The sequence below is a fragment of the Euwallacea similis genome, chromosome 2 (assembly GCF_039881205.1).
Source record: "Euwallacea similis isolate ESF13 chromosome 2, ESF131.1, whole genome shotgun sequence".
Taxonomy (NCBI): domain Eukaryota; kingdom Metazoa; phylum Arthropoda; class Insecta; order Coleoptera; family Curculionidae; genus Euwallacea; species Euwallacea similis.
This window is the reverse complement of record NC_089610.1, coordinates 7,576,114-7,585,371: the sequence shown is the minus strand read 5'-3', so window position 1 is coordinate 7,585,371 and position 9,258 is coordinate 7,576,114. Positions and strand designations below refer to the sequence as shown.

Here is a 9,258-nt window from a genome sequence, read left to right as displayed (position 1 = left end):
CAATATCGTACATATACACCTATGACAGCATTTTAATCAAAATCATGTTTTGTATTAGGAAAGCAGAAATGCTAGGAGGTATATTTAGCTCCTAATACTTTTTGGATCATCGTGCATATACCACACGCGCAACATTTTACTGGAAATTTAACCTTTCCTATCAGTAGTGTAGAAATGCAAGGAGGTATTTTTGGATTCTGGTAATTCGAAGTTATTTTATTGTTTTGGGAACATCAAAATTATAGTAAACTGTACGTAAAAAATTCGACATTTGTTGATTTAACAGAATTTCTAGAAGGAACCGTCTTTGTAGAAGCTCCTGGGATGAAACAGTGCGGAAATGAAAAACTCCATTAACTGTTTTACTTTTTATTTACTTCATTTAATATATTTTTTTACACACTGCAATAAAAGTGTAGTTTTGCGTTGTTTTATAAATCAAAATTATACGTCAATTACAAGTTCTTGCACGTAAAGCAGACGCCAAACTGCAATTTCCATACACTGAGTAAAATATAGCAGTATGTGATTGTTGGGGTGGAAATAAGCCATACAAAACAGTCCCTACTAAAAAGTGATACTTAAAATGTCGTTTTAGAGCGCATAAACATTGAAACGCATTTTTAACGTGTCTACGAAAGTTTACTTAAAATAACGACAAAAGTAAACGTTTCTTTCTAAATATATATTTTTTAAATTTTACTGCAATCAATATTTTAATATTACAAATAGTACGATACATGTAGGGTGAATCATTTCTTAATATAAGGACCCATTCAATGCCGTTTAGTGAGTTTAAGAACGTGGAAAAACGGTATAAAAATGATCCACCCGATAAGGGGCTGCCGGTTAAGGCCTCAAATACCCTAAAATTTGGGACTATTATAAAATTGCTGTGCACGCTGACCTTAACAGTAAACCCCTGCTTTTCAGACATTCTCCAACTAATATACGTTCGTTATAAACACTATTTAAAAAATAACAAAATCACAAGTGCTCGTCCAACGTACTGAAGGGTACGAGCTCAGTTGCTGGAGGCAGCGATTGGATGGTGGATGCGCGAACAGTCCTGCGGACCGGACGATGGCCTCCTACATCGGCTGCTTAGGGAATCTGTAAGTTCCACCGTGGATGTAGATTGGTCGTCTTGTTTTAGCTCACAATAGCACGTGGAACAGACGCGGACCGGATTATAAAGTTGTTCGGATGGCACGGGAGTGGCGTGCTCTGAACAATCGGCGCAAAATACTCGCCCACATTTCCTAATGTACGCGATATTGGCAATTTATGAACACTTTTTTTGAGAATAATAAATACCTGCAATGATGCCGCCTCCTGCCCAACCAAAATTCGATGCCACAATTGGTACAATTGCTGGCCGCATGATCGGGCACCCACAAGGTACCTTGACACTCGGCAACTACGCCCTCTTCAACGTTTACCCATGACTTGTCGGAACGAAGAGATTCACCGGCAGATGCGTGGTCTTCCCCAGCACTGTTTACGGACTCAACCACTGAGCTCTGTAAAGATCAAAGACAGACTTGTACCCTCTAAAGCAATCTGACACGCAGCAAGCAGAGATAAATAAATATTTTTAATTCCGCAAGTAAAATACAGACGCGAGTTAGTAGCAACAATGGCACACAAAAACGTGGGGCCTTACGGGATTGTCTGAACTCTCTGAGTGTCGCGTTACAATTAAACGACAGGAGCTTCTGCTTGACGAGGTACTATTAGAAGTACTACACTAAACAAAAAAACGTATGTAGTGTATTCCACTTCGGCTTACTACGAGTAAATTTGCGTCGGGGCACAAAATACTTACACTATCGTCGGGTCTCTCGCTGTCCCCGTTCAGACACCGGTGGCACGCCTGTTTGATTAAAATTTGTCTGGAGGCATGCAGCTCTCGCTCCAAAAGCTCTAACCTCCTCTGAAACAATCCAGAAACCTTTACCAAAGCGGCAATCGGGGGTGGAGTTTGACTCACTTTGAATTCTTCAGTGATTTGATCTAACCGTTCGTGAATCGGTGATCTGACGTTTACCAAACCGTCTTCGCCCAACTGACAGTTAATAAGGCGATTTGGATGGTTGCGATTGTGGTTGTGCATGTACGCTCCTTGCCATTCGCTGGAGTGGTTTGGAGCATTTGACAGGTACCTATGGAATAATGAAAAACGGTCGATATAGGGTGAGCTATTTCAAGCTTTAAGTTCTATGCCAGCTGACCCAAATTTAATGCGGGTATACAAACGAGAATAAAGCTTACCTACAGTCTCTTCCATTGAACAACTTCTCGGTTTGTCCGCATACAGTGCAGTTGTCCGGCGCATCTATCGTATCTATCGGGTTTCGAATTTTTTCGAAACCGTTGTACTCTTTGGGTGAGGAACTACAAAGTAATAATTCCTGCGCAGCTGTAGTGGCAACACAACATCCCAACTTACCCAGGAATGTGATGATCAGACACCAGCGTCTCTGTGCTCGTCTCCACCGACCTCTCTAAGTCCAAGATCTTCCCCACTTGTTCTCCCGCCTTGCACAAGACACTCTCAACGTCCCGCGTATCACTACTATTATTACTATCACTGGTATCAACAAGATTCCTTCGACTAAACGACGAATTGTTATTATTTACTAGTAAATCGTCCACAGTTTCAGCCTTAATTCCCTCAGCTTGGCTCTCCTCAGTGTTCCCTGTTGAACCCAAATTAATCCTACTCCAATTTTCTGCTAAAAAAGGCTTCTGAGCCTCTTCAACTTCATTTTTAGAGTTTCCGTTAGTATACGCAACTCCATTCAAATGCAAATGATCCTCATCAAAACCTAAACCATCTATTTGGTCATCAGTGAGGTTTGCCGTCGGATTTGAGTGTGAGTTATAGATACAGTCTTGCGTACACTCTACATTGTCCTCCATATCGCTGGGCTGAAAGTCAGAAACTGAGTCCATATTAGATCCTCCATTGACCACTACTGTAGTGTCTGAATCTTCATGAGGTACCAATTTTCTGCAAACAATCACTGAAAATTTTATCATAGAGAAAATTATAAACACTTACAATTCTCTGTTCATACTCGGATCGCTGTTTCTCCTCCCATACAATGAATGACAAACATCCGCATTAATCAAATCTCCATAGGAGCGCGTTTTAGACATATTGAGGTGACCGTTAAAGGAAGGAGGCCCCGGACAAGCTTCCTCGGGGTTGAAATTGACTTCTACAGAATCAAGATACACTTCGGACCAGAGCCTCAAATCCCTGACGTTAGTTTTGGGCCAGAGCACCTAAATCGACCCTTCAAAAAATGAAATCTCACTTAAACTTAACGCACCCTGCTTGCAGAGCTGTTGCTTTGAACTGAGGCGTAAAGGTGGTTCTTAAACGTGCCTGCGTTCAGGAACTCCCACACAGAAAAGGTTTTTCCATGGACGATTTTAGACCGCTGTTTCTGCGTGTTGCACAAGAAAGTGCCATACAAGTTGGAATAGGTGTGTTGGACGAGCTTGATCAAGTAACCCGGAGAGAATTCAAATGAGACGGGAAATTGTGACATGAGTTGATGCACGCAGTCAAGCCACTGCAATTTAATTTATGATTAAATCGATGCAAATGTTCTAATGAAAATGGCAAACCTGTAGGAATACTGGACAGCGTTCGTTTAAATCTTCGCTACCGCCTGAGTGACCGCATCGGTCGGCAAATTTATGGCCGAAGGCCAGCCATTCTCGTTCGATTAACACCCTATAAAAATACCGTTAAATAACTCCTCTTTCTGAGACTTTAGATTAGTCACATCCCTGGCTTTAATTAACCCGTTTTAAAGGTTTGGACTGTTTTGACAGAGAAACTCCATTTCTCGAATAGATAGAGAAAAATTGACTTGTTCATTTCGCCTTTTTATTTAAAAAAAAAAACCTTAATATTTACAAAAACTTACCTAAAACCGTCTATAGTCCGATAATAAGGATCTAACAGCAACTCTGCCAAAGCCACAATCTGAGGCGTCCGATCCCACCCATCCGAGCAATGCACCAACGCAGGTCTGGCATCTCTTTCCACTGCATTTGCTAATGTCACTGCTGCTTTCAACAATCCTGACATGTTCAAAAGCCAGCGAGTTCCCTCCAAAAGACTAAACCAACTGCAAAAGAACGTGTAAAATTCTCCCATTATTCCAACATATAATTTACTTGGGCTGATCAGCTGATGTCATGCATAATTGCCTGAGAGCATGAAAACTCTTGCGGATGGAATGAATATTCGCCAAATTCATAAACTGAATCTCGCAGTTTGGATAATACTCTATGTATTCACAGCCACCACCCCTGGCTCGGTTTGCTACTGCTGTAGTATAAGACCTGGCATCCATAATCAAAAGCTGCAATTCCAACCGTTTGACTTGAGACATCAATCTTAATACCCATCTTCAAACCTTCTTCTCTTGTTGCAACACGTCTCCAGTGATCTGTAACGATTCCTCGGAGTGTAGTGAACCAGGCGAATGAGACAACACAGAGTCTTTATCGCTGTTACTGTTTGCGCGCAAGTTCCGGTCAAAATTGCAGGCCTCAGAAATGGCCTTCAGCAAGTCTTCATCTGAACTAGAACGCCAGCCAAACCAGCCTACTTCAGGCTGGCTGCAGCGCGCTATCACAGCTCCATTTTTCATATGCCTATTAACGTTATTTGCTATATAGAATATCTTTCAGTGATATTGTAATCTCACCTCCAAACTGCAACTGGAATTCGTCGGGAGCTCCTAAATTTGGCCACACTCTCGAGCATATCGTCGTCAATACACGAGGGAACTAGCAAATATGGTGGATAAGTGGGACAGATTTTGTAGTTTTCGTTCGCCTTTGTGATCCGCCAGGAATCCCCTTGGAACTGCATTCTAATCATCTGTAGATGCATCAGAATTCACACAATTAAAGCCGATAAAGCTTGATAAAAGTCCAAACCTCATTCTCAAACATGTCTCTGCCAAATGTGTAACTCCTTTGTCTTGCAATCTTAATAGCCGCCTCTTCTCCTCCCTTTTCCTTTGCCCAAATGCAATGATAAAACGCAAACAACTGGTCTATTTGCTGAGGAGGCTCCACTGCTTTAGAGACTTTATCATACCAATCCAAAGCACTCTCATTGTTCTCAAATGTACACCTATATACCACAGAATATCAGCTATTAGTAGTTTTCCACAAAATTTCCTGGAAGCTTACCTATAGGTTCTGGCGTCTTTACAAAACAGTTGCAAGTAAAAAAGTTCCCTAATTTCAACAAACTCAACAACTCCTAAAGGGATGTGGTACTGGTTCTCTCCATTTTGTATATATAGGCGGTAATTGGTGACGCAAACAAGGCCACCAACAGAGCTGCCTAAATGCTGAACGGTTTCGCCCACCAAAAGAGCAAAGGGCGGCGACTTCTGGGGGTCGGAGGGTTGCAAGGCGTACATGTGTATAGACTGAATGTGACATATGGAGTTGGGCTGATCAACGCTATCCATTTTGCCTGAAAATAATGGTTTTGTAAAGGAAATTAAAAAAATTAGATTTTGCTTCTAGACTTTATAATGGCATTAGATAGGCATTCAATGGATGCTCCTAGACGTTTCAGGCACTTCATTGATAGATTGGAGGTGTACGTATTGTAGTAGTAAGGTCTGCTGCATTATGAACAAGATACTATCTGTTGCATTTTTCAGTAGTATGAGCATTTGATCTAAATAAACAATTTTACTTAATAGAAACATTTTTGCAATAAACATTTCAACCTGAATCATTGCGATTTTCTTGGCCTCCGAAAAATAACCATAAAAACCACAACACAGGCATGAACTTGACAAGGAAATGAAATGAGACTAATCCGTGGCAGCGAAATTTGAGAAAGTGACTTCGTCAAGATATTTTACATCTTAGCTTATATTGCCGATATAGCTGTAGATTATGTTGGAAACAAGAAGGGCTACTATGGAGGTCTTGGAAACAAAAAAAAAAGAGATACAGATTTTGTTAAATGGGAGAAAAACTGCGTAATCAAAGGCCTAAGAAAATGGCGTTTAGAAATCCCCAAAACGTTTTTTGGTTCTTGAGATATTTTGAAAAAATTGAATTTTTCGATTTTGTGTATTATTTTTTTCTAGCATTAGTATTAGACCTAGACTAAAACCAACGGCAAGTTTTCACAGCAACTTTTAACGCTCTTTAACGTGGTACTGTCAGTTTTTTAATCTGACGTTTCGTTTTTGCGGAACCATCATCAACTTAATTTTTTTAAATATGGTCCGGATGTTCTGATATTAGATTTTTTTCATTTCAACAATGTATAACACTTCATGGTTCAATTGCGTTTTAGTCTTTTTTCGGCTTTAATCAAGAAAACCCTTGTTACGGACCTGTACGTAATTTTTTTAATTTTAAGAACAAACATTTAGCTTTATCAATTAACAGTTTATTTAGGTGAATAATAATAGTCTAATGGATTAATTGATGCGCTAATTAAATAGAATAAACAAAGACCAAATTAAATTAAATCAACAGAAGACCTAAAAATTAAGAAAACATTTGCACCCATACGAGTACAGAATTTGTCAAGGACTTAGGCCAAGTGATTTAGAACGATGCCACTTATTTTGTGAATGGTACACAACAAAACGCTGGGAGAATATGAATTTTCCATATCAAATAATATGGTCTGATGCAAGCATGATCACAATAATAATATTTTCAATCGACGAAATGTTCATTATTGGTCTGAAACCAATCCACATTTAAACAAAATAACGAGGCATCAACGCTGTTTTGGTTTTAATGTGTGGGCTGGTATTTTCGGCACAACGATTTAGAGGATGCTCTCGATAACATGCCTCTGGCGAGAATTCGCAACTATTGTATACAGCAGGATGGTGCACCTGCACATAATTCCAGAGCCGCTCGGGAATATCTTTTAATGAGATTTCCAGAGAAGGCGATTAGCAAGCATTCCGGAACACCCTAGCCAGCTCGTTCACCCAATATAACCCCACTTGATTTCTTCGTATGGGGGTTCATTAAAAATCATGTTTATCAGCAAAATTTTGCTGCAAGACAAGAACTGAGGCGGTTAGCTTTGGAAGGATTCGCCAGTATTACTCTACAAATGTTAACTAGGGCGTTAGAATCGACAGTTCAAAGGTGCTATTTATGCTTGGAAAATAATGTAAATTTTTTCGAACACATGCTCTAAATTTTGTTGTTTTATTCGTACTCGTTTGTTGTTGATTTTTTTATTTCTAGGTCTTTTGTTAATTTAATTTTATTTGTTCTTTGTTTATTCTATTAGATTCATGCATTACTTCAGCCATGAGATGATTATTAAACACCTAAATAATATAAACTGTTAACTAACATTACTAATTGTATATTCTTTCCAATTAAAAAATTATTTACAGGTCCGTAATAGAAATTTTCTTAATTAAGGCCAAAAAAAACCTAAAACACAATTAAACTATAAAATGTTATAAATCACTGAATACAGAATAAAAAGGGCTTCCAGAATCTAATATTAGAACATCTGGACTGTATTTAAAAAAACTAAGTTGGTGATAATTCTGCAAAAATGAAATGTTGGATGAAAAAACTGATATTTAATAGCATTAAAAGTTGCTGTGGAGAAGTGCCATTAGTTTTGGTCCAGATCCAATATTAACACAAGACAAAAATTATTTGTAAAATCAAAAAATTCAGTTTTTTCAAAATATCTCAAAAACCAAAAACTGTTTTGAGGATTTCTTAGGCCTTTAATTATGTAACTTTTATCACATTCAACCAAATCTGTATCTCTTACCATTTCCAATGTCCCCATAATTGCTCTCCTTATCTCAGATGCAGTGTATATTGCAAGTGTTAGAAGTTTTGCCTTAATCTCCCTTCTACAAAGTCCTCCCCTTTATCTGGATAAACGGCCTAAACTGGGACTATTGTCTGACCTCTAAATCACTGCTGTTGGTTATTTTGGGCAAAGCATTAAGTAAAGCTTAATAAGGCTGTATCAGAGAGATGTTTATTTACCACAATCTAAACCTGAAATATTAAATTACAAAGAGATATTAATGGTCAATGACATGGGTTAAAGTCCACCATAAATTTAAAAGTTCTCTTGATTAGTAATCTGTAATAATCTAAAAATATTAGATTTTAGATCACCCTTAATGCTGTCACTCCCTGCATGATAAAATGACAAAAAATTGGCAAATAATGTAAATGAAATATGCAAGAAATTTAATTAAAATTCTGGGATATTGCATGTCATTGTATTATTTGATTTTGGCACCAAATCAAAAGTATTAGTGCCAATACATATTTTGCCTTTGTCTCCTTTACTGCACAGCTACCAAAGCCCCCTTTTTAAAAATATACCTAATGTAGGTCAAGCTAGCAAAACTGAAGTAGTACTTCCAGACCTTTATAACACCTTTTTTTAACAGTAAATGGTTTTAATTGCGGGTTCCAATTGCAAAATTGGTACAAGGATGATTAGTGGTAGTACTGTTTGGAATAGGTTTGAAAGGAGATTCTAGGACAAGGACATAGCTTTGAGGTAAACCTTTATCAGGTGATGAAGGCCTGCATCAAATATCAACATAGCAGCAGGTTATCAACATTATCTCTATACAAAAATTGGAAAAGATAAAAATGTTTACCAGACGGAGGCATATTTTTGTTCAAAAGGATCCCAGACAAATGTCAATGTGTGGGGTGAAAGTGGGGCCGTTTGTTAGGCAACTTACACGGTTTTCTTAGGTTTCTGGGGGTCTCCGGAATGTACCTATCGCCTGTGGAAAGTCATATCTGCATAAAACTCGCGGCAATTAGGTAAAATTTGAAAATTATCAAGTACTTTTTACAAAAATAAAACAACGTCCATAAATCACAAAACAAGATGTCGGAGTGACTCGTTAAAATTGCTGTCGCTTGTCAAAGTCAAATCAAATAAATAAGACAGTGCCGAAATACATTACCAAACATTTTGCTGATGTAGAAAACGTCTACTATATATGAAATAACCGTTAAACGATTTTAAATATTTTGATTTTTAAAGATTTTGTTCAATGGATGATAAGACCGGTATTGATTTTACGTTTTATAACAATGCCAATAGAGAAAGCCGCAATTTAAGAGTCCTCTACTGTACGAGTTTTGCGTCTCTCTCTTTTGGCCGTTATAAATGTATACCACAGACAAGGAAACTCGTTCCATATAAGATTCGTT

The 9,258-nt window shown here is 38.2% G+C and overlaps 1 protein-coding gene across 4 annotated transcripts; it reads right to left on the bottom strand.

Moving 5' to 3' along the window:
* Nucleotides 1–353: 353 nt before the first annotated feature.
* Nucleotides 354–8,960, bottom strand: LOC136419553 (myotubularin-related protein 4). 4 transcript variants are annotated; one of them, XM_066405992.1, is made up of 17 exons: nucleotides 8,778–8,960; nucleotides 5,230–5,521; nucleotides 4,972–5,170; nucleotides 4,737–4,912; nucleotides 4,443–4,683; nucleotides 4,201–4,388; nucleotides 3,948–4,151; nucleotides 3,643–3,751; nucleotides 3,342–3,587; nucleotides 3,068–3,294; nucleotides 2,453–3,016; nucleotides 2,275–2,397; nucleotides 1,994–2,165; nucleotides 1,829–1,936; nucleotides 1,667–1,750; nucleotides 1,318–1,523; nucleotides 354–1,262 (listed from the first exon to the last, which is right to left on the bottom strand). In XM_066405992.1, exons 2-17 carry the CDS (start codon nucleotides 5,514–5,516, stop codon nucleotides 1,025–1,027), a joined length of 3,372 nt encoding a protein of 1,123 aa, XP_066262089.1. In that variant the 5' UTR covers nucleotides 5,517–5,521; nucleotides 8,778–8,960; the 3' UTR covers nucleotides 354–1,024. The 4 variants fall into 4 exon arrangements, 3 of the variants coding, with proteins under 3 accessions (XP_066262089.1, XP_066262088.1, XP_066262090.1); XM_066405991.1 differs by lacking the exon at nucleotides 8,778–8,960 and adding an exon at nucleotides 8,691–8,718; XM_066405993.1 differs by lacking the exons at nucleotides 1,667–1,750; nucleotides 8,778–8,960 and adding an exon at nucleotides 8,691–8,718.
* Between the last annotated feature and the right edge of the window lie 298 nt (nucleotides 8,961–9,258).

What these genes read in the sequence shown, in the direction of transcription:
- LOC136419553 (XM_066405991.1), bottom strand. An exon ending in CAGAGAGTTCAGACAATCCC is followed by an intron (nt 1,524 to 1,666) that starts GTAAGGCCCCAC and finishes TGATCTTTACAG; the next exon opens with AGCTCAGTGGTTGAGTCCGT. An exon ending in AGGAGGCGGCATCATTGCAG is followed by an intron (nt 1,263 to 1,317) that starts GTATTTATTATT and finishes CGCGTACATTAG; the next exon opens with GAAATGTGGGCGAGTATTTT.